Genomic DNA, 26,309 nt, shown 5'->3' on the forward strand with positions numbered 1-26,309 from the left:
TCCTATCCTATAAAACAACTCAAAGTTTTTTATTTGCAATTTGGAAAATTTTCGACAATTTCAAATATTAATAAATTTACAAATTATTATTACATGTCAATTGAAACGCCACAAGTCTGATCACATATAGTTTTATGGTAAATTGATAGAAAAAACCAATTTGTTCTGTCTCAAATCATGAATATTAAAACTGCTGTCAACACCCAATCAAATCACTTCAATTTCAAAACCAATAAAACATTATCCACTCCCAGGTGATGCTAAATATAGGAAAATATTAGTAATACTTGACTTTGATCTTTTTACATTGCCATTCTTAGTCAAATATAGAATAAATTCAATTAAAAGTTGTAAATTTCACTTTTGGATCAGGTCTATAGAAGGCCATGGATGATTTCGCTCCTTCCAGCGACACCACAGGTACGTTGACTTTAACAATCACATTTCTAACATCTCCTAGTAACTGTTCTAGATAACTGTATAGGCTTACTCCGGGGAGAGAAATTGTTCCTCCGTTTCCGAGCAGGGTTAATTCAATTTAAGTTACTAGGCTGGTGTTTTGCGAGCTTCCTTTTCAATTATCTACTAAGCAAAATTCAACACTTGTGAAATTTTACTTTAAAGTATTCCGATGAGTTTTAATTTTATTCAATACATACTAGTTTTGTGGTTTCTATGAATTTATTTAATGGTGATATTTTTATTATTTAGATTTTGAATTGTGTAGTTTTGAAAAAGTGAACTTATATTTTTTTGACAGATTTACATATTATTTATCCCCATTTGATTGATTTTTAAAACTTTTTACAGACTTTTTTTTTGATGATATAAAAAACACTTCTAAGGTATATAGTACTTTTCATTTTAAACTTAAAGCATCTCATCCGAGAACACGAACAATTAGTAATTGCATGATGTAATTAAAGTTTTACCACATTGAGGTTATGAATATCCTTGGTCTCTAATTCCTGGGAAAGCAGGAGAATGACCCAAATGTACTCGGTGTACAAAACTTGTTGTCTTCAATACAAAGTACGAAATTCACCATATTATTGTCGATTCATTTTCTTTCGATATAATTTTATCATTTTTTGTTGTTGAAAACTTATACTTATATTTTGAATTGTTTTCTTTCGTTTGTTACTGCATTGGAGAAAAAAAAACATTTCTTGTTTTCTTTACAAATCACACAGCCCTTGCTCTTAACTTCAATTAACATTTTATAAATGATAATCTCTTCAGGTTTTGTGTAGATTTTTAAAACATTTTACCATATATAAGTAGATATTTGCCACTGGACATTAAGCAATCAACAATCAACCATAGGCAAACTAAGTGTGTTTATTTTAGCTATTTAATGATACTTGTCTTTTTTTACAATGTATACTTGCTTCTTGTGGTACTATCTGTGGTAAGATCTATGTATTTGTTGGTCAAGTTATTTAAAGCGTAATTAATCATTGTAAACAAATACTCAGCTGACCTCAATTTACATAAACTTTCATATTTAGACGAGTTTTATATTTATTAATATTTTTACCTATTTGGTTATGTGAGTTTTTTAATATGCCTGAAGTTCATAACTATCTATCATAAATAAATTTCACGGAAATTATAGATATGTTTAGCAGTGAGCAACTTTTATTTTATAAAATAAATATCAAATCAATTCACGTATTCGCATTCTAAAATAAAATATCAAGTTGGACTAGAAAAACAGACCATATATATTTCACAATTTAAAACAAATTTTTCAGTATGAATCAAAACACAAAGATGAATGTTTTTGTTGTTTGACCTGGAGAACATGAAATGTTTTATATGGTGAAATATTTGTCTGTTTCCAACCAGTTGTCGGGGTGATCTCGATTACTTCCTATGATACATTCAATACAAAGTAAATTTGCCATGAAAATGTTTATATTTTGACAAGTATTATATTGTGAGGCTTCGTCTTGAGTGCCGTCATTGTAAAGTGATTTGGGACGTTTATGTGCACTAATATGATTTTAAGTATTGTATCTTTAATCCTGGGAAACTGCCGAACACCGTGCGTAAATTCTACTATCGGTTTTATTGTTAAGTTTAGGATACAATTCAATTGCATAAATTAAACTTTAATAATAGACATAAAAGTGTAATAACATTCGAACGATTACTGACAATGAATAGTTTCTTTTTCATGTGATCATGTGTCATTCATTATACCTTTTCCCTTTTTCGAAGATTAAATAAAATCAAATGGGAAATATGTACTTTATTCTTGCTCACATAAATTAAAACAAATTGAAAGAACTACTATTCAGTGGGATTTCCAGTGACACTAGAACAATAGAAAAGTCACTCTTCTTATGAAAGAGATAGAAAAGGTCTAAAAACAGGAGAGACAATTTACGCATAAAACCCGATATGCATAGGGATGAATATCTCTTAAAACACAAAACCATTATATAACTTTTATACAACCACTATAAATAAAGTATATGTTAAAGCTAAATGTGTTAATATATGATTTTTTAATTGCCAAACATGCTGTTAATTGAACAACCTATTGTTCAACATAGGGGTGTGTAAAAAACTGCCACATTTGCCTGCATATTTTTCTTTTTTTTTGAAAAAAATATATATCAAACCTTAATAATGTAGCTTTCTGGGTATCCAACTTTTAACGTGTTCCGAAATGTAGTTTCGTCACAAGAATTTTTCAAAGTTGTGTCATTTTGTCTATATGAATGTCGGTAAATTCGTATGATCGAGCACACCGACAAGTATATCGTTGGGACAACTCGATATAATGTAATCAATATACGTGAAAGATTACCTAATGTGAAGTTTATCAAAATCATCATAACATAATTGAACAACACATTATGTTTGAACAGCATGAGTCCTACAATATAGGATTTAAAGGTGCATATCATTTACATTCAACGTTTTTATTGGATTTTTTTTTACTACAATGTAACCTCGAGGTTCAACGTTGATAGTAAAAAAAAATCCCAGAAATTTTTTGAATGATATTGTAAATGATATGAACCTTCGAATTCTTATAACATCGGAATAGAAAATATGTGATCCGAATTAACCATGCACGTGTGTTACAGAAGATTATGAACTTTTATGATGTACAGGGGCTAAGGGTTTTTCTTAAACAGTATTATGATCCCAAATTTGATGAATTTTGTTGGCAATACTTTAATATACACACTACATATAACAAAGTATATATTAAATCTCAATGTATTATTATTAGGAAAAATGTTTGACTCTGTAAAAAAAAATCTTCCCCCTGCCTAAAAGGGGTCCGCTCCAGTCTTGAATCAGTGATTTTGTTTATCATAAACAAAATATTGTCTCACACTGAAAGGGGCAGCCGGGCAACATGCACAGCCCGGATTGTCAAAACAACTAAGATTTACAAAAATGATTACAAACAAAAACCATCAGTTGGACAATCTTACTAGAATCTGATTATCTCTACTGATAAATAATGCAACACTAATGACACATTTAAGTTTTGAAATGATTTTATTCACAAAGAATGTTTCTCATTGGTATACATTTCTATGCTCTTGTCTTTTCAGAGTTTATATTGGAAATTAAAAATTGCTGCATGAAAGACACTAGCTCCACATTCCTATGCATATGATTTTATATGTATGAGAATCATTCCATAAAATATCCGTTTGATATCCTTTCAATGCATGACACTGTCTAGTGGTTTTTCTGCCACAATTACAAGGAAAACCTGGCTAAACTTGTGCTAAATCAAACACTTGAATCTTACATCGCTATTGATGTTAAGCAATTATTTAAAGGGCCATCCGGATCTGTTGGGTTTTATGACAGTCTTCCTTCCATACACACCATCGCTGTAAAATAATTTGAACATTCAATTAGATGATTATAATATTATTTGGCAATCCAAAGAGAACCTGAAAACATCAGACCACAATAAACAGAGACCCCAAAAAAGCCAATTTTACTTTACAATGAAATTGAAAAAGTAGTTAGTTACATATCAAATCATCTTTTGGCTGTCGACAAAAAATAAATAAAATCTAAATTTCGTAGCATTTTACCCCCCCCCCCTTTTTTTTAACTGAATTTGTTCAAGGTATGGTGGTTTTACCCCTTTTCAGATTTCAGTATGTCACGTTGTATATCTTTTATAAATTAGATCAATTTCTAGCAAGTTTCTACGATAATCTTTATCATTTGACAAAATACTATGCATCTGAATTAAATTGTTTACTATTTGAAAAAGCGCGCCTTCTTTTACTTTAATTTACTTCCCTTTATTTCACATAGCAACAAATATTAAAAACTGCCACATTTGACTGCATATCAATTTTTTTTCCCAAAAAAAATATATGTCAAGCAGCATAATTAACTTTACAAATTGGGAGAAAATCAAGATGTTCCGACTATAGGTTAGTATTAAAAAAAAATAATGAAAGGTTGGCATGATTCCAGGTTTGAACCCTGACGACACTTAAAATCGAAAATTCACTTATTTACCTATCATATGAAGATACGATGATGTGATAAACTTAACAATTAATAAATTACCTGGTGCATTATCATATTCACATTACGTTGACACGTCTCAGTTCGTCTGTGTTAGCTCATTTCAAGCTCGTAAACAATGTACACCATTTTCCGCTATTCTTTACCGATTACCTCTAGTCAGAAGAGCCCACTGTTTACAGGGGCGATAATATTTTGTCACCAGTTCACGCACTGTATTGGATACTTTCTGAATTAAGATTGAATGAATATTCCTGTAATATACTGTTGTTTATAATGCTGTGAAATAACCCTTCATGTATTATATATCTTTTGTGTCTTGAATATGAAATAATTATAATTAGTTTGTACGAATTGTACATTTTACAGACTAGTGTGTTAATTTAAATAAAATTGGTAACTAAAAGATACTCATTGGGAAATTTAAGATAATATTTAATATAGTGAAGCGCATTGTCAAAATTCATACATTTATTCTGTCAGCAAAATCAGAAGGTTATTAATTAGATGAAGATCTTTAAAGCAAAAAAGGACAAAAAAGTATAAATCAAAACCGGGCAAGGAATCAGAGCTTTGCATTAGGGAGATACATTCCTTAATTTAAATAGAAAATAAAAATAAAATGTAACAGGCAATTTCAATAACACACATGCCATATTTTCAAAAACTGGTCACTGTAAATAAATACACATGCATGTCCATCGTGATTGTCCACCCAGTAAGCTTCCTGAAACTTTGGAACTCGGTAAAGGATTTCGGCGAAGAAAACACTACCTGATTAAACATAGGTCCATAATTATTTCCCAGATAAAGAAAGGATCATTAATTTTATTATTCCTTTTAATTCTAGAGGCTAAGTATTAAATCATTGCATAAAACCTTTAAAGACATTTCACCATAATGTTATCTCGTTGTTACAAATAGACATAAAATTGAGAAAGGAAATGGGGAATGTGTCAAAGCGACAACAATCCGACCATAGAGCAGACAACAGCAGAAGGCCACCAATGGGTCTTCAATGTAGCGAGAATTCCCGCACCCGTAGGTGTCCCTTAGCTGGCCCCTAAAATATGTATACTAGTACAGTGATAATGGACGTCATACTTAACTCCGAATTATACACAAGAAACTAAAATTAAAAATCATACAAGACGAACAAAGGCCAGAGGCTCCTGACTTGGGACAGGCGCAAAAATGCGGCGGGGTTAAACATGTTTATGAAATCTCAACCCTCCCCCTATACCTCTAGCCAATGTAGAAAAGTAAACGCATAACAATACGCACATTAAAATTCAGTTCAAGAGAAGTCCGAGTCTGATGTCAAAAGATGTACACTAATGAGAAAGAACATTGACTGCAAATTATTGACACATTAGAAAAGTTTCAAGTTAAGGTCAGCATTTTAACTTATTAAAAGGAAAATTAAATAGGCAAACACTACAGAATTATCAAAACTGCTTCTTTACTTTCGTTTGTGTTTTCGTATTATGAGCTTTAATCATGGAATGATAATTGTTTTGTAAACGTCCAGTGGCAATTGTTACATACAGACATATTTATGGCAAGAAATATTAAATAAAAAATAAGTTTGATTTATTCAGTGGAACCGAAATTTGAAATGACACTTATTAAAAGGTTGTTTTGGTAAGGGCAGGAATTTTACCTCGTGATGAGTCAATCTAGGACATCTCGAAAATGGATTATCGGATTGCCGTTCAAATAAATGGGTGTGGTTTAATGCATCCTCAACATTACCTTGAAACAGGCGATCAAATAAATTGATTCTTGATGATGAACTTGATCAAATCAAGGTGACTGTATCCCCCCCCCTTCCCCCAAAAAAGTCATCATCTCGTGGCTTATATAAGTGCTGAAAAATATCTTTTTACAAAAAAATGTACTGTTGACATTATAAAGAAATTACATATAGAATGGAATAGGATAGAATATTTTCATTCACCAAATTAGGACCTCAGTAGAACATACAGCATATAAGCAATATCATTATGAACAAAAACATATGATATATAAAGCCATGCTCATTACATATGTATCTTCATGTATTAAATTGTGAAAGTGCATTTTCGCCTACTTTTAGATGTACAATACCCAAATAATTAATCCCGAGCATACCCATGAACTCTTGTCGTACCCTTGAATTGGGAACAGATTTTTAAACTTCTATCATTGATCAATGCCAGTGCTGGTGGCCTTTTAGTCACGAGATATTCGTCCGTCAAGGGTGTATCATGTTTTATCGCTGTCTATCCGTAAAAAATGTCTGTCGTATTTTTCTCTGCAACGACAAATCAGAGTTTCTTATTATTTTTAAAAAATACAATACTTCATGATGGAAAATAATTCTTTTGACAATTTTAAGATCCAAACTTATTGCTCGCCGCTTACATGAAAGTTCATAACGATGATACAAGTTAACTACAGTTTTGTTGTCTTCTTCTTAGCCACTACAAGTCATAGTTTTGTTTTAGTTTTGTTTGCAACGAAGTCTTAATCATGTATTTAATAGTGGTTTTGACTTTGAAGTACATATAAAAGGAAGCAGAACAACAAAAAATCATATAGTGACTTAAAGTGGTTAATTTCTGTGTCATTTGATGTCTTGTTGAGAGTTGTCATAATGGCAATCATCTTCTTTATTCCGTTTTATAACTCCTACACAAATATTTCATAGATCAACACATAATGAACGTAAAAACACTTTTTATGATTTAACTTTTATCAGAAACATATTTTTTTGAAAATTTAAAGCATACTAATTTTTGAAAGCGGACTATATAAATGTTATTTGAAAAAAGCAAAATACTTGAAAGTTATTGTTTTTAAAAACAAAATATTTGATATGTTAGTATTGACACCTAGTTGGTACAATTACAAATTATGTTATTTTAGAAAAGTTTATCGAAGATTTCCTGTATATTCAATTCAAACTTTGTTATTTTTTTTGGTTCATTCTTAAATTTGACATTAAAAGCTATATTTACATACATATGTATATTATTGCAGATTGGTTTGATAGATGTATAGACGGAGGACGTAAGCGCCCAGATCTAAGTGAGAATATTGGAACACGATTCTGTGAAGACGATGATGAATCAAAATCAGGTCAGCTCTTTTAGCTTATTTGGTGTGTTATAAAAATACTTCGTATACCCAGTAAATGTGCGTAGAGCCACGGCTTTCCACGTAAAGAATAATTGCATGCCTTTTCTTAATCTTTTCAAATTGAACACAGCTATAGACTTTGACTTATGGAAGGATTTTTTTATCGCTTTTGTAAGATATGTTTTATTTAACTATAAAAGGATCAAACTAGTTATGCTTAGTCACTAATTTCCCCTATATTCCAAAGGAACAATTCATATGTTTTAAGTATAATGATGATATATATGATTTTTTTTATAACCAATTGATCTTTAGGTGGTTTCTTGTTTTATTTATTTGAATGTATACTTAGATATATTAAATGGGATATTTAAGTATTTTTTATAATTTTATTTATTCCAACCTACATTGTACTAATTATTCAAATGATGGAACAAAACAAATAGATTAAAGTTTCTCCTTTACATCTTTTTTTTCTCTCAAATATTTCAGCAACTTATACTAAACTACGATCGGCATCCAAACCTCATTCTACACCTCTGACACTAAAATGGTAAGTAATGTTAGGCCGTTTAATATAAATTATTTTCAGTATTTCGAATGAACTTTATATTTTTGTCCATCTTATGAGTTAAGCCTTTTTCAACTGATTTTTATAGTTCGTTCTTATGTTGTACTGTTATACCACTGTCCCAGGTTAGGGGGAGGGTTGGGATCCCGCTAACATGTTTAACCCCGCCACATTATTTATGTATGTGCCTGTCCCAAGTCAGGAGCCTGTAATTCAGTGGTTGTTGTTTGTTTATGTGTAACATATCTGTTTTTCGTGCATTATTTACATAAATAAGGCCGTTAGTTTTCTCGTTTTGAATTGGTTTACATTGTCTTATCGGGGCCTTTTATAGCTGACTATGCGGTTTGGGCTTTGCTCATTGTTGAAGGCCGTACGGTGACATATAGTTGTTAATGTCTGTTTCATTTTGGTCTTTTGTGGATAGTTGTCTCATTGGCAATCATACCACATCTTTTTTTTATAATTTATACTTTACTTTCTATTTTATTTACTAGGAATTAAGGGCCAAAACGTCCAGAATGGTTATTGAATAACCTAAAACCAATGCTTTATGATATCTTCTTTGAAAATTAGAGTTATCTTTCTTTGTTCAGAATAGTAGTTTAATCAACTTAAATCAATGCTATTTATACAATTCACTTAACTACCAACTGATAAATTAAAGCAGTCATTAATTACCATTCAGTAATTACAAGCACTTTTATTATCATTCTAGGGTTATGCCCTTTTACAAATGGAAAGATTGAAGAATTTTTTATTTTCTGATCTCTTAACTTAAGTTTGTCTCCACTAAATTAAATGAAATGTGTATATAAGGCTTATTACCTCTAAACTTAATTTAAGTTTAATATTTGGCAGCTTCACTTTTACAGTTCTTGATTTATGTCCCTTTATAACGTTATATGCTAGCGGGGCATCATCTTTGTCCCTATGGACACATTCCCCATTTATTTTTTTAGAAGTTACTATTAATTATTATTAATTTTAACCAAGACTGTATGCCATTTTATATTTTAATATTGTATGATGTATTTAAATGAGTAGTTATTGTTGCAAACTCCATTAGAAATTTGAATTGAGATCATTTTTGAATAAGGAAAATGGGGAGGTGAAAAAAAATTTGGGGAGGGGGGGGGTCAATTTTTCTCATTTCTGAAATTAAAAAGAACAATTGAACATTTTAACAAAATTTTAACTAATGATACCGACGATCCACCACAAAGTAATATAAATAGAACCATACCAATAGTAAGCAAATACATATAAAAAAGAGGTGGTATGATTGCCAATGAGACAATTCTCCACAAGAGACCAAAATCGACACAGAAATTAACAACTACATGTCACTGTACGGGGATAAACCAGCAAAGTCAATACCACATAATCAGCTATGAAAGGCCCTGAAATGACAATGTAAAACAATTCAAGCGAGAAAACTGGTGGCCTTATTTTTTATCAAAAAATTAAACAAAAAACTAATATGTAACACATAAACAAACGACAATCACTGAATTACAGGCTCCTTATATCATGTTCTCAAAACTAGATATCATGTCCCATTTAGAAAAAAACACGTGAAAAAAGAACCTAGCTATTATGTGTTGCTCTCCTAGCTACAAAATGTATCCAAAATCAAAGATGTAGAACATATTACATCATAATAATTTGGTAACAAATGTAATTGCTGTCTCCTACATGCCTTGAACATAATTTTTTTAAAATAAATAACACTCCTAATGCTCAGATTGGTTGTCATCGTGCAACACAGTTAATAACACCATATAGGAAAAATTAGAACTCCTTTTGTCATAAGACACTGTCAAACATACAAACATACTATCCACACTCATCTGTGTCCACACTTGTTTATTTATAAAATATTTATTTTTGACAGGTAATCATAAAAAGGATGAGAAAAAAAAATGAATTTATTCTTTGCAGTTTATTTCGGGTGTCCCTATCTTATTTTTCAAGGCCTGATAACAAATAATTTATTTTACATACTAGTTAAAAAGTTTTGTGTACCAAAACCTTGGAGGATTTCGGTAACCAGTGATATCTGGAATGCAGTTTTTTTTTATCATTCGTGATTTTTGTATTTATTGTAGCAATGATGATTTGTGATTTTCTGATTGATTGTAGTATTCTTAAGGTCCAGTTGCAAACATGTCATGTATATTCAGGACGAAAACAAATAAATGATAAAACGAATAGGTGACCTGCAAAATTAATCGACCGGGGTGAAGGGCGGGATGTCGACTGCCACTGTAAAAATTAGGGTAAAAGTATGGATAGGATAAAGTTTGCATTGAAACAGCCAACCTACGGATCCCCAAATGATAAAATGCAAGGATTTTTTTCACTTGCGAGAGAGTGTAGTACTCTTCCTACATGATATAGCATATGACGCGACTACGAATTTATCCATATCGCAGTACAAACTAGCTATGTCTATGTGTAAGTAAACCTTTGTGTGTGCTCTGTAAACTATTGTCCTATAGTCTTTATATTTTCTTTTTTTATGACCGATGTTTAACATGATTCTACATTATAAAAACAAGGATTTTAGTTCGGGATTTACTTATTTGATTAAATGTATACTAAATGTGCACTTTAAATATTAAATGAAATGCAATGCGATTTCACAATACTGCGTTCAATAACGTGATAGTCTACGATGTTTGCGACATAATAATATTAAAAAGGTTATATATGACATATATAGTGTTTATTCATAGTGATAACATAGAAAATCTGAGAATATACATAGACAATATTGGACACAAATCATGTTTACGACTTGCTAACATTTTAGGTTAGAAGAAAACTACGAGATAGCCGAGGGAGTTTGTATACCACGAAGTACGTTGTATTATCACTATCTGGATTATTGTGAGGCAAATGATACACAACCAGTAAATGCTGCTAGCTTTGGCAAAGTAAGTACATTTTGTTCAATGCTTTCCATCTTTTTACTTTTTTGGCCGTTTTATTTTTTTATTTGACCGTCATTAATGAGTTTTGTAGACGAAAGGCGCGTGTAGCGTACACAGTTTTAATCTTGATATCTATAAAGTTAGAGTTCATTGACCATACAACATACTGTTAAATTAATGCAGTGTTTGACACTTAGGAAAAAATACCGGTATTTGATGTATCTATTAACAAATGTAAATATGTTAATAAAACTTAGTTTTAAGAAGAAAAAAAAAAGGAATTTAAAAATAAAAGACAGTAAAAGGTAACAAATGTAAAACGACCGGGCTACTAAAGTTGGTTTCTAGTAACTTTTAAGCTAATGTTTTTGAAAACAATACATCTAGTATTACTTGTTTAACTACGAGGTTTCATGGAAAAAAAAGCAAGAAATGACACTAATGTCAAAAACACAGTTAAATGAACAGCGTTTTAGGTTATTGTGCTCGTTTTTAAGGATTACGCATGAACAGAACGTAATTGCGTTCCAGAAAAAAAAACACTATTTGATAAACTTTTGAAAATAGATTTGGAAATATAGCACTTATGAAATGCTTTCCAAAAGAAAATGCAAATTAGGATCACCGTACCCGTATTGTGCTACATTTATGATACTTTTCTTGTAATATCATAGTTTAAACTTTGGATGCTGAAGCTTGTGGTAATATTGTTTTTATATGGAATCGAAATTTCCATTGTGTTTAAAATTGAATGCTTGTAATGAATTTTGTTGATATTATTTCATAAATTCATATGAGTCGTCAGATTAAAATCCTAGTGCATGTTCTGTACTGCAACATTCTTTTGTTTCTCTTTAGATCATTCGACAACAGTTTCCACAAATTACTACTCGCAGACTAGGAACTAGGGGACAATCAAAGTAAGTCGATACTCATGATTATTTGTATATGACACACCTAGTTCTGGATAACGACAGGTTACAAACTAAACAACTAATTTTGAACTGCCTAAGATATATGTAAAACGCTTCTGATTCAATACGATAGCCTTTGACATTTAACATGACGGTAGGGAATCTACAGTCAAATAAAAATACATGTAGTTGATAAAACTATATAAGAATGGAATGCATCTTTTTGTAAATTTATTGGAGTAAAAAAGCGTTGACCGAAGTTTATTTCGCGCTAACTAAAACAAATATGCACACGGTCAACGCTTTTACTACCCTATAACATTACCAAAAGAAGTATTCCAGACTTATTCTTACTTTTCTTTTGCTATGATAATGAAAACACAATCTTAACCAAATTTTTCTTTACTTTACCTGTGCATTTTTGTGGAAGTTCGTTTCAGCATGGATGTTACATTTCATGAAATGAAGGTTAATTTTAGAAGGAGGCGAAATGCTGTTAACCGAAATCAAAATAACGTATTATAATGACAGATTCATGTAATCTAATTATAGTGAAATGAAATGTTTCTAATATTCCAGCAGTGACGTACACCGTTGATTGGATTTTTCTAACTCGATATTATGGAAAAGTATCCTAAAAGTTTATATATGTATTTTATATAGATTAGACCGCTGGTTTTCCCGTTTGAATGGTTTTACACTAGTAATTTTGGGGCCCTTTATAGCTTGTTGTTCGGTGTGAGCCAAGGCTCCGTGTTGAAGGCCGTACTTTAACCTATAATGGTTTACTTTTAAATTGTTATTTGTATGGAGAGTTGTCTCATTGGCACTCACACCACATCTTCCTATATCTAATTACTTTTTTTCATATCAAAGGTATCACTACTATGGAATAGGTGTTTGTGAGTCCTCAAAGTATTATGATGTTATATATTCTGCCAAAGGTGTACAAAAGTAAGTAAATATCTAAGTTACAAATAAAAAACACATTCACCTTGTAAAGAAATAATTAAATGTGTATTTATAGGAAATTTCTCACTCAATTTTGTTCGTGTTACTATAAATCTGAACTGTTTATGTGAGACCATTCTATAATAACTAGTAATCATAATTCTGATAATAAAATTGGGAATGGAAATGAGGAATGTGTCAAAGAGACTACGACCAGACCAGTGGACAGAAAACAGACCAAGTCCACCAACAGAATTTCAACACAGTGAGAAAATATCTCTACCGGAGACGGGTTTCTGCTGGCCCCGAAACAAAACGTGTACTAGTTCAGTGAAAATTGACGTCAAACTCCAAAACATATAAATGAACTAAACATTTTAAGTTTATTTGCACATTTGTTGTTTTGTAATGTTATTTTTGTAATAAATTCATCCTTAGTGTTTTATTGCTGTTTTATTGATTTGAACATATTAGAAGTTATTTAGTGACACATACTATTGAATTATACTGAATGTAAAAATCCTTCGTATCAGAAGTTTAAAGTGAAATAAATAAATAAATCGTGAAAATGAAAGAGTAAAACAATAAACACAATAATTACCTCTTTATTTGTTTATTTTCTTAATTTTAGTTCATCTGAAGGGAAGAAAGAAAACTCGAAACAGGTAAAAATGAAAAATAATAAATATCATTTGACTCTCATCTAAATAAAATAATCCATAGTTCATCTCATTAAAGAGACTTAGCTCAATATAAAAGTAGCGATGATTGCATGGATGAGGCTACAACAGGTACCCCAAAAGTTGGCTAAATAAAAAAAGAATGTAGAATGACATTCAAAACAGTGTAGCTGTGGCCATTGATTGACACATTAAATTCATCCATTGACTGGGACAACTTACGTGAACGTTTGTCTGTAACGATCACTGTTCACGACGTACCTACGATAGACATTTAAACTGTGAGGCCACCAAAGGTTTCTTAACGCCTTTAATTATAAAATAATTCGAAAAATTAATCAGGAATAACCTTTATGTTTTGATTTATATAATTGATAGAAATCAAAACATCGTGTTATTTCTGATTAATTTTTCGAATTACTTTATTAAGGTTTTAAGAACCTTTTGATGACCCCCATAGTTTTAGTGTCTTCAAAAAGTGGATAGTGAGCAGTGGTCGTTATATACAAACGGTAACCTAAATTGTCCCAGTCAATGGATGAATTTAATGTGTCAGTCAATGGCCACAGCTACACTGTTTTGAATTTCATTCTAGAAAAAATAAACTTTTCAGTAACTCTTAAAATATTTCAGTATTATGGTGACGTTTACCTGTAAAAGACATCTACTCAACAGTCCGTGTTAATACTTAACATGTATTAATTGACTGCAAGCGAATAGTCTGAACATTTCTGAATTTACCGCATTAAATGAGTCTAAAAATTACCTGAAAGCGTAATAATGATTTAATAATATATTTATTTAGTGTTTTAAAAGCAGTTCAGATCAAAATGACCGTTTCAGATAAAGTATTGTAAAATTACGAAGAGACTTAATTTCATATCTACACATATGATTTGTTCTAATACATAATCGATTATATCTTATTTCTGCTGTTCTGCACTATTTTCTTATCAACATTTAAACTTACTATGTGTCACTAAAGTAGCAGTATGAAAATCTCAGAACAACACTAAACAAGTAAATAATTTATCGAATATTTCAGATAGTTGCATATTCACCAAGATCCAAACTAGGAACATTGTTACCAGAGTTTCCTGATATCAAAGACATCAAACTTCCACCAAATATTCAAGAAGACAAGGTACATTTATAATGATATCATGCGATTTATTAAGAGTGGTAATGGTTAAGTTTAAATAATTTCCTGAATATCATTTACTCGTTTTTTTTTTTAAACAAAAGTACAACTTTTGGTTAGTGTTTGGATGGCGTCTTTTAAACAAAAACAAAAAAGAAAATAAACATTTCATCAGTTAATACGGATTTTAAATAAAGAGGGAACAAGACAGAGATACGTATAATTGTTATCGCTTTATAACCTTTCGTCATCATAATTGATAACTTTTAATTGTCGATGCGATTGATTGATTTATGGTTGGTTAACGTCTAGTGGCACATATGCCATGTATGTCCTTGTGAGAGTCAAGCAATGATTTAACAAACCTTTTGATTTCAGGTGATAACATTTATGATGATGTACAGAACTCATTGCCAGAGAATACTTGACACCGTCATACGTGCCAATTTTGATGAGGTAAAATATACTTATTTCGCTTTTTTAAAAGCTTACTTTTACTTGAAATGTTCCATGACACACACAAATACGTGATTACCATGATAAGTACAGAGGTTTGACTGCACATGTGTATCCAACTGTTGTTAATGATCCTATCATTTCATGCTTCTTATAGGAGATCCGGTTGTTTTATAATATTCTGTACTTTTTGTGCAGTACTCTCATCAACTGATATCTTTCACGTTACTAAAATTTATATGACATTGCATTTGTATTACACAAAAATATTTAAGAAATGCCAATTAGATAACTCTCCATCAAAGACCACATTTCATAGAAATTAATCATGTTTCTTTTTCTTTAAGGTGCAAAGTTTCCTCTTACATTTCTGGCAAGGAATGCCACAGCATATCATACCCATCTTGGATTCTCAGACAATAGTTCTGTTGGTTGGTGTATGTGACTCTATATTATATAAAGCAATTGCAAATGTGTTGATGCCAACAGTTTTACAACCATTACCAGAAAGGTAATAAACATAACTGTCTAAACTTTTACAATTTACAATATCTTTTGTGATTAGCAATATAAATTGATTCATGATACATGGTACGTTCATTGTTTCCTCTTTTAATGTTGGAATAGGAGCAAATGTTAATACTTCGATGTTTTAAATTATTTATAAATTTAAATATTAGGTTTGTTGGTCACAGTCTTATTAATTCTATCATTTAGGATTTTTTTCCTCAGATGAAATTTGTAATAAAAAGGCAAATAATTTTGTCAACGGTTGCACTAAAGCCAAATAATTTTAAGACATATATAAGGGAGTCGGTACCATGTTATTTCCTAATTTCAATTGAGCTTACCTTCAAAATTTAAGATACCAACTTTTGCACGCAGTGGTATGGAAAATTTGTTCAGAACAGTGTTATATTATAATTATATTTATTAATGTATTTCTTTACAGTTTAACACAAGTAATACGGCGGTTTGCCAAGCAGTTAGATGAATGGTTGATAATTGCGCTAGACGCACTTCCTGGTGGCTTGCAGAAAATAAAATTCGACTGTATGTTTCATTCTTTCAAGTGTCATTTGCAATCATGTAAATTATATTATAAATAAGAATAGTTTTTTTAGATGAATAAATTACCAATTGCATGAAAATGGTTCTAAGGTATTCAAACTGGATTATGTTCAATTGTATATTAATGGAATACTATACTTTCGATGTTTCAAAATCAACAAAGACAGGTACAATTTGCGGTGTGAGATGCACATTTCTGGAAATTTTAGATATCATGAATTCACGTTCGGAGACAAAAACTTGGAATACTTCATTATATCATGGCGAGCATGTCAGTTGAAAGTGAAGCGTTAAAAAAAAGAATAACCAAAATTATCCTTGAATATACGTAGATTCGTGATGTAACAATTTTTGATTTTGAAATGACCAAAAGACATTTGAGACTTTATATTTAATCTTGTTTAAGTCATGGTCAATGCCAAACACTTCTATTGCTTATATGTAAAATATACACGTCTACCGAGACAAGAATTATGTACATCATTTTAGTTCTAAAAGTACGTTTTACTATCATGAATGAAAAACTAATACATTGAAAAACTTTTATGAGACAGTCATTTATAATAAAGATTGTATTTTATGTATTACAGTAGCAAGAAGATTTGCCCAGGTTCTACGACGACAAACTTCATTGAACCATTTATGCCAAGCATCTCGTACTGTAGTTCATAGTTCGGAAATTACGTCACAGATGCTCGATGATTGGCTGAATGTTGATAGAAACAGTATTATTAAACAAACACTGTACACCATGGACAATTACAGTGAGAATGATCATCAAATTATCGTACAGTGTAAGTGTTTTTATAAATCTTGTCGCATTTGGTACTGGCACTAACCTTTTCATAGAAATAATAGCACGAGGTTTTTCATAATGAACCTTATTTGTGTCCTGACACCTTTTAAGGCTAGGAAACAGAATATTGACAATATCACAGATTTTGCTCAAACTTTGCATACAACTTTGGCTCGTTGAAAATAATAAAAAAAATGCTTTCATCTTTCCTCTGAAATACTGCTGATTGAATTATTTCAAAATAGGTGAACATTTGAATAGAAAGCACATAAAATTAGCAAAAACGTTAAACTTGGCTTAAAATAATCTATTATTCAATTTAAAATTAAGATCATTTTCTTATAAAGTTATATGTTGTTGATAAATAAATAACCCCCGAAAAAAAAGTCATCGGTTAGAAATTGTAATTACCATACGGTTCTGGAAATACTAAATGGATTAACCCATCTTCCTTTTCTTGACCTTTCACATAATGTGTTAATTAACATTGTTTGATTTACATATAGTTAGGTTCATATTTTTTTCAAAACATAACTATAATTTGTATTCATGTTTTTTAAAATTATCTTCCTTGCAAACGTCCAATACACCTCTTTTGAGACTTTGTTATACCTATTTAGATATACGAAACAGACTTTTACTGCTGTGTACATTGCTAAACACTATCTATATAATTAAAGTTAAACTGACTACAATATTTTCATCAACAAGTGTTTGAAATTAGTATTTCAAAAGAATTTTTACATGCATATGTACAAAAAATACCTTAAAGGTTGTAATTCTTATTTGAGAACATAGTAAATGTAGCGCTACAAAAGGCTTCCTTCACTATATACAACAACTGTATTGCACGAGTGACTCTGTGATAGGAACAGTAAATAACTCGTGTTGGTCGTCAATATTTATATGTTACGATTATCGTATTCACAGTGTGTTCTGAATTTGAGAAATTGCTGGAAGATCAGGCACCACTAGAATCGTACGTTGAATGGTTAGACAGTATGGTAGATCGATGTGTAGTCAAGGTATACTATACTAGTTTCTTCAATAACGTGTTTCGCTTTTTAATGCAATAAATTACACCAACTGTGCCAGACTTTGCGATTGTGCATATTTTATGATCCCAATTCATTAAAACCAAAGCATAACTTTTCAAATATGGGGTTTCAAGTAACTTTTTACATAGTAAAGTGTAATTGGGTAGTTCCACACCATACTGATTTCATTGGCACGAAACGTGTTTGAAATTACTTTCATTTGAGGCGTGCAAGAAGAAATGATTGTACATTATCATATTAAAGAAATATAAATTATCAAATTGTCTCTACAAAACAACCAAACATGAAAGTTTAACATTATCTGAGAAATTTGAAACTTTAGCTTTAGTATCGTGTTATTAATTTTGTTATCAAGTAAACAGTCAAAATGAATCATGTTTATCACGTCAGTACCACATATTTGTTTATGTTCTTATCATTGAGACTGTTTTGGATTTATTGTCTGTTCGTTCAATTTTTTTTACTAGTATGAATTAATATTTATATGACAATAATAAGACAGCAACTTAATCATCACAAAAAGACCACACGGATATCAAGATGCGGAACGTATCGATATACCATATACATGTACATTTTGGCAAGAGCAACTTTGTGCTATTCCAATCTCGTAAATCGATTAAGCAGATTTTTTGGAAGTTAACATATAAAACTGTGGGCAGCACACGAACTTCAAACGGGATGAGATCGGATGCGTTGACGGGGAAAGAGTCGCGTTCTTTGCATACATCATCCTCCATACGAACCAACAACCAGTCAAAATGTCATAAATATGTATTGACCACAGTAATCGTTTTACACCAGAGGAATATTCTTATATCTTAAGATTAAAGACCGTTAATGAGTTGAGACACACAGGTCCTATTGATCAGCCGATTGTGTTTGTGATAGTAAAATTTTTATATGGTTGCATATAGTGTTTCTCTTCATAACTCGGCTGAAGCAGTTTATGAACTGAATGGGTCTATCAATGCCTATGCTACGTCAATCTTTAAAGACCCAAATGTTGCAAAACACTTATCTTACCTCCATGACAAATATCCAGATAAAGCCCTAAACAAAATAGTGTTTTTGCTTAAAACTCATTACATTAACTGCTTGATAAACGAATTAGGTATTGACAATTCACTTGGAAACTCAACATATATACCCTAACGACACTTACCAACGAGGAAATCCTGGATAATCATAGGTGTGTTCTATGTTCCTTTGGAATTTCAATCAAAGATGCAGAGCTGGATCTTCCATCACTGTATTGGATACCTAAACTGCATTAGTGTCTAGGTATATTGCTGGGTCTGCCAAGTGCTCCACGAAACCTCTATCTAAATTATTAGCATATATTTTATCAGCAATTAAAAACGGCCTTCAACGTTATTGTGAAACTGCCTATTCTAGAGGTTGCGTGAATCAGATGTGGATACTTAAAAATTCCAAAGATCTTTTAGATAACATACAATCTAACTCTCTTTCATCTTGCAATAGTATTAAAACATTTGACTTTTCTACACTTTACACAAATATTTCACATTCCAAACTAAAAGAAAAATTGAAAGAGTTGGTATTGCTTTGTTCCATAAAAAAAAGAATGGCAAACGAAGATACAAGTATCTTGTGTTAGGGAGGGATAACTCCTACTTTGTAAAGGATCACTCTGATTCTAACAAAAAATTCTCTGGAACTGACATTATCAAGATGCTTGATTTCTTGATTGACAACATATTTGTTACGTTCGGAGGACGTGTTTTTCAACAGACTGTCGGTATTCCAATGGAAACCAATTGTGCCCTCTTCTTGCCGACTTGTTTCTTTATTATTATGAGGCTGACTTCATACATAAACTTCTTAGGAAGAAAGATAAGAAGTTAGCAATATCCTTTAACTCTACTTTCCATTATATAGAAGATGTTCTTTCACTAAATAGTTCAAAATGGTGACTATGTTGAACGCTTCTATCCAATCGAACTAGCGATTAAGGATACAACAGATACAGTTAAGTCGGCCTCATATTTTGACTTACATCTAGAAATTGACAATGAGAGTCGGTTAAAAACAAAACATTACGACAAAAGAGATGATTTCAGCTTTCAAATTGTGAATTTTCCATTTCTAAGTAGCAACATTCCAGCAGCACCTGCATATGGGGTATATATCTTCCAATTGATACGATATTCCCGTGCCTGCATTTCCTATCATGATTTTCTTGATAGAGGGTTGCTGCTCAAAAGGAAGCTATTAATCTAAGAGTTCCAAATGGTGAAATTGAAATCATCCTAGTAAATTGTACGTAAGCTACAATCCCCTTCCATTCATGAATGTGACCTACCGAATTAGACTATTTACTGGATTTGTTATAACATGAGCAACACAACGGGTGCCACACGTGGAGCAGGATCTGCTTCCCCTCCCGGAGCACCTGAGATCACCCCTTTTTTGGTGGGGTTAGTGTTGCTTATTCTTTGGTTTTTTATGTTGTGTAAATGTTTACTATTGTTTGTCTGGTTTTTTTTTTCATTTTTAGCCATGGCGTTGTCAGGTTATTTTCAATTTATGAGTTGACTGTCCCTCTGGTATCTTTCGTTCCTCTTTTATGTGTAAGGACACACACTGCTTATAACGTCCATCTAACTGTTTTAATATCAACAAGTAACAACCAGCAATGTAAAGTAGTAATCCAGAGAAAACCACGATGATTTCTTCTCTTATTTATTTAAAAAGAAAATTAGCAACAAGGTCATACATTATAGTGATATTAATTCATGCATAATACTTATTAGACAATCTAATTTTGCAGCCAAGCATGAAGAAATGTGGAACGTTACGGAGAATCGCCCGACAGTTCCTGCTTATGTGGTCTTGTTTTGGGACAAGAATTATAAGAGATATGACGCTGCACAGCTCACCTAGTTTTGGTATATTATATTTAACACTATGTCTAATCATCACTTTTAATTCTAGCGATTAGTATGAAATAAAACCAACACATAAATATCAAGACATTTGTTGATATTAACTATTTGTTGTTAAGTGCAGTTTATGTTATAGCCATAGAAAAGTCCTTAAATATTGATATTCCATCAGTAGTAAATAAATTCATCATAGGTACCAGGATTAAATGTTTGTGTTTACACCGACGCGCGTGTCGTCTACAAAAGACTCATCAGTGACGCTCGAATTGAAAAAAGTTAAAACGGCCAAATAAAGTAGGAAGTTGAAGGGCCTTGACGTTGAAACATTTAAAACTGAAAGATATTATCTCCGTTTTATATATTTTTCACGATCAATCACGATTAACATGATTAATAATGTATTCAAATGTATTATTATATGCAAAGACCTGATATGGCATGATTTCAACATTATTCAGATGCTTCATAGTATTTATAAAGAGCTGATATGGCATGTTTTTTGTCTTTATTATAGGATCTTTTCATCTGATGCATCTGATGTTTGATGACTATGTTTTATATTTGGTGGAAAGCCTACACAGCCAGGAACGAGGAAATGAGTTTCTAAGAATTGTCAAGGGGGATGAAAAGGATGGTAGGTTATAGTTATGTAACAGTTGATCTATTTTAAGTTAATCTAGTTTGATCTTTTGTTTTAGTTTTATTCCATTCATTTTGTTTCTGTGATATTATGCTTTATTTCTTAATCGTACATTCATTTGTTTTACAAACTTGAAATCGGTTACCCTTTCAAATGTAAAATCTTCCAACTTTGTACGTTCGAAGATATCGCTGAATTCTGCATCATAAGAGAACGCTCACCGGGATTTTAAGGGTTTTGATTGTTGATCTATATAATGGATGAATGGCTGGACAAAATCAGTTCACGATATAGCAGATCAATTAGACCGAATTTATATTGCAAGGGAAAACATAAAAAAGGTAGTAACAATGAATTCTCTTGTACAAAAAAGAACCATTTTCTCTCTCCAAAAAAGCCGAACAAAAAAGCCGAACAAAACAAACAACGACGATATGATAAAAATAAATTTAGCAGATGAAGTACATTTAAAAGGCAGGTTGTATCAAAACAATCACTTTCATTTACTTGAACATACGTAATTATTTGGTGTTGTAATCTGTCTCTTTTGTTAAGCATGATAATTAAGTTCATGTTGTATTTTTTGGTATTATTTTTCTTTCATGTATTATTTTGCATGATTATTTTATTTTGTTGTGTTGTTTTAAGCAAGTAAGGAGGACATCGTTTTACCAGATTCAAGTGTTATAAAAGATTCGTTTACTTCTACAAGATCAGCATTTTCCCCAACTGCATCTTCTAAACAGAGTCAATTGGAACGCAATTCTGTGATTACAAATACTAGAAATATCATAGGTATATTGAAAAATAAAATCTAAAAAAAGAATATAAACTGATATATCAACATAACTCCTGAATTTGAGATTCAAGACTTGAAATTAGATGACGTAACAGTTTTCATGAACTTGTATGTTATAGCTTCATGTCATGTTTACAACATGACGTATTTGCTAAGTGTAAAATTGATTTGTTGTTCAATACCAAAGTCTACGCAATAAGCTTCATTCACAGTAGAATAACCTATAACCGGTGATAATTTAAATATAATTTTGATACAGTATGTTATCTTTCAAACACTTACTAAGTACTTAAAGCATTTACTCGTCTGAATTTAACTTGAATCAAATATCAACATCTGCCATGTTAGATGAACAGGTGTCTGAATTTAAAAAAAAATCAAAAACACAGAAAAACAAATGTTAATCAAACAATAAACTATGTGAAGTCTGTAAGAATAAAACAAAGTGAAATTCCAATAACTGTACGTTATTTTGTGTACAGCCTATCAGTTCCAGGTGAAAATAATTACGGTAAATTGTGACATCTTTTTAGGTTTAAGCCCAATCTACACTACAGACACAATATTGCAGGACAAAACTTTAAATATATCAAGAGGTATTTCATCTTCAGCCGGGGATACCTCCACAAGACCATCTCACGACGCTTACAACTTGTCTGAACTACATTCGACTTCTTCAATGCCGTAAGTATTGTAAGGAATTAGTAATTTAAAAAGGAGAGAAAAGACTAAGTAAGTACCTAAAAATAACATGTCGAGGGAAACACAAAACAAAAATACGAAAGAGCTCAAATTACCAAACAAGAGAACTAACGATAAGGAAATATAAAAAAAACACATTTAAAACTCAGGATGACTATGGGCATGGTTCTACAAGTCTTTTGAAAGAAAGAAGAGGACACCAAAGTCGTTATAAAACAATACGCCGAAGATAAATATACTCCCAAAATAAACCAACATACACTTCATTAAACGCTGAAGATTGAATAATAGAAAAACAGTCGAACATTGAGGTATTCTGAAAGGGTAGGCATGCCTTGCTCCACTAATGAAACTAATCTTGTAAATCACTGATGTGCATGGTTCATTCCTTGTTTTTATATCTATTTCCAAACTAAAAGTATGTAAGTGAGGTTGTCTTTCTTAACCCATATTATTATCTCAATTAAGTGATTTCACCGACCTAAAACTATAGTCGTCGTTCTGTTAATTTCTTGTTGGAAATATTCTGAACATAGTAATTAAGTACCACTCGTCATCCCATAAATCCATCGAAAGAAATATTCAGCAAAATAAACATTACTTAATACAGGAGATGTCCTACAAGAATGAAATGTATAAACATATTTTGTCAAATACTGGTAAACATTAAAAATCGTATTCATTTTTTATCATATATATAGATAATTACCATTTAATTATTTTTCGATACTTACAGGTCTCATTTAGGAACAGTTTGTGCCATTGTCCCACATGCGTCATCTCAACCAGACAACTCATGTTTTAATGTTGGAAGCCGACCTCAACAGGTAATGATGAACACAATCCAATGGAAATAAATCGTGCACTCTTCTGAATTATTGTCAACTCAGTCCAATTACAAACCTTACGTTTTTGTTTATCTTCATAAAATAATGAACAAGAAAATATCCTGCAGTAAAAAATACACATTGATCTAAATAACAAGGGGGACCGAAATACGCTATTTGATTTCGTTTTAAATTTAATATCAGTTAACTTGCTTGCTGTATATGACAGTTCTTGTCCATTCGTTTTTTATGTGTTTTGTTATTTGATTTTGCCATGAGATTATGGACTTTCCGATTTAATTTTCCTCTAAGTTCAGTATTTTTGTGATTTTACTTTTTGCTTGCTAGCGACTCCAAAGTAGAGAAAGAGCCATTTAACATGTACTCGCAAATATTCTGCACCTTTGTTTACCTATTTTAGGTGCCAACATCAATATATCACCCCTGTTCATCATCCTTTCCTACTAATATTGTGACGTCAGATATGAACAGACTTCCAGGTCCAATGTGCGACTGGCCTACACAAGTATATCCTGGAAACCAACAAGAATTCACGGCAATTACAAGACAGTAAGACACCGTTCTTAATAAATGTATATCTAGACTATTATAGATTATAAATTCAGTAACTAATGCATGCACTTATAAATGCGAATCCTAGACATGGATTAAATACTTAATCCTATTAATGCAATCGCAAAATTTCTGAAAAATATCACTACGTAATTGTTATTTTAAATACAAGTTTTGTTTTAGAATTGCGAAGCTAAAACTTTCGAATATTCCACTTAAAAAAATTGCAATGATTTTTGAATATACAGTAATACTGCTCTCCTATCTATGTGGTCATAAAGTTTACTATTATTTGAATTCAACGTGGTCTTTTTTCGCATGCGACTAAGCATTTGTAACAAACGACATATTAATTCAAATAAACTACAAAAACAAGCAATGCGCGAATAACTACAGTAACTGATATTTAAGTATTAAGATAACAGAGGCAAAATAAAGAGCTCACTTAATAAGGTACCACACTAATTACTTCAATATAAACTCATTTATCTAGATTAAAGAAGCACTAATATTCTCAAAATTTATTGTAGGCAAGACCAGAACTTTTATGGACAGTTTGCTACAGTTCGTCCACAAGGGTTTGATTGTGGATCTTATGGTTATTATGACTGTTCAACAAGTACTCGTGGATTTATTCCTGTAGCAGGAGATATCACATTCCCTTGTATATCTGATAAAGTTGATCATATGAATAACAACGGGAAAAGGAGAGCTGAACAGACACATGACAAGCAATATAAGCGAAGTCGAACTGAGTCTTTTCCCTTGCAACCACAAATGGACGACGGATTCGTGTAACTTGAACACCAATAATATTATGAAATTTGTTTTATGCCATGTGCCAAATCAACAGTATTCTTGCCAAACTGTATTTAGATTTTATAGATAATACTTATTCATTTAAATGATTTACTGTCTTTAAATCTAAATCAAATTTCTCATTAAATGTTTACCAAAATATATTAGATTCTTTAATAGCCAGCATACAAATAGCATAATTGCTTGTACACGTATCCTTTATATGTGTTAGTTATGTCTGCAATATTTTCTAATTGTGAGTATTCTTCTTGGGTGTATCAACATATCATTGATGATGTATATTGCAAAACATACTTCAGCTTTGCCCACAAAAGTATGATAATTTATATATAGCAGATGTGTATCCATAAAAAATTAAATTACCTCAAAGACCAAACTAATACCAGAACGACAGAAATTATTCACGGTATTTTTATTTCTGGCAAAATGACATGTCATAGACATTTAGATTTAGTTTTACTCCATTTGGTATAACTATGAGATATTAATGGTACCTATGACATGTATGAATACCGATGATTAACTTATAGAAATACCAAAATGAAAATAATAATGTTTCCTCGATTTACGTTTCATTTCATAATTATTTTGCATCAGAAAACATCTCAAATCAAATGGTATCAATTGCATTTAAAAAAACCTTTTCAGTACATGTTTGTCTAGGTACTTAGTCGACGCCGCAATTCTGTTAGTACGTCAAAGTAATACAAAGAAATCTCGTTCTGTTATTTCTACTACAAGAATAAAAAAGGTTTAACTTCAGTTGCACATTCGTTTTCAATTGTATGTACAAATATATTTATGTTGACC

The 26,309-nt window shown here is 31.2% G+C and overlaps 1 protein-coding gene across 1 annotated transcript; it reads left to right on the forward strand.

Annotated features, from left to right (window-relative positions):
• The first annotated feature begins 242 nt into the window (after positions 1-242).
• LOC139524131 (transcription factor RFX4-like) lies at positions 243-25,638 on the forward strand. The gene is made up of 20 exons (XM_071318714.1): positions 243-420; positions 7,555-7,653; positions 8,146-8,206; positions 11,043-11,166; positions 12,022-12,083; positions 12,954-13,031; positions 13,660-13,693; positions 14,754-14,852; positions 15,228-15,305; positions 15,653-15,816; positions 16,258-16,358; positions 16,967-17,170; positions 18,103-18,197; positions 21,025-21,142; positions 21,654-21,773; positions 22,428-22,574; positions 23,112-23,262; positions 24,017-24,107; positions 24,529-24,677; positions 25,211-25,638. The coding sequence occupies exons 1-20, from the start codon at positions 387-389 to the stop codon at positions 25,476-25,478; spliced, it is 2,277 nt and encodes a 758-aa protein (XP_071174815.1). The 5' UTR covers positions 243-386; the 3' UTR covers positions 25,479-25,638.
• The last annotated feature ends 671 nt before the right edge of the window (positions 25,639-26,309 follow it).

The sequence above is a fragment of the Mytilus edulis genome, chromosome 5 (genome assembly GCF_963676685.1).
Source record: "Mytilus edulis chromosome 5, xbMytEdul2.2, whole genome shotgun sequence".
Taxonomy (NCBI): Eukaryota; Metazoa; Mollusca; class Bivalvia; order Mytilida; family Mytilidae; genus Mytilus; species Mytilus edulis.

Bases quoted from the DNA above. Each gene is read 5' to 3' on its own strand.
- LOC139524131 (XM_071318714.1), top strand. From the start codon at position 387: ATGGATGATTTCGCTCCTTCCAGCGACACCACAG. The intron at 17,171-18,102 runs GTAAGTGTTTTT...TCGTATTCACAG, and splicing joins TCATCAAATTATCGTACAGT to TGTGTTCTGAATTTGAGAAA. The intron at 21,143-21,653 runs GTATATTATATT...TCTTTATTATAG, and splicing joins GCACAGCTCACCTAGTTTTG to GATCTTTTCATCTGATGCAT.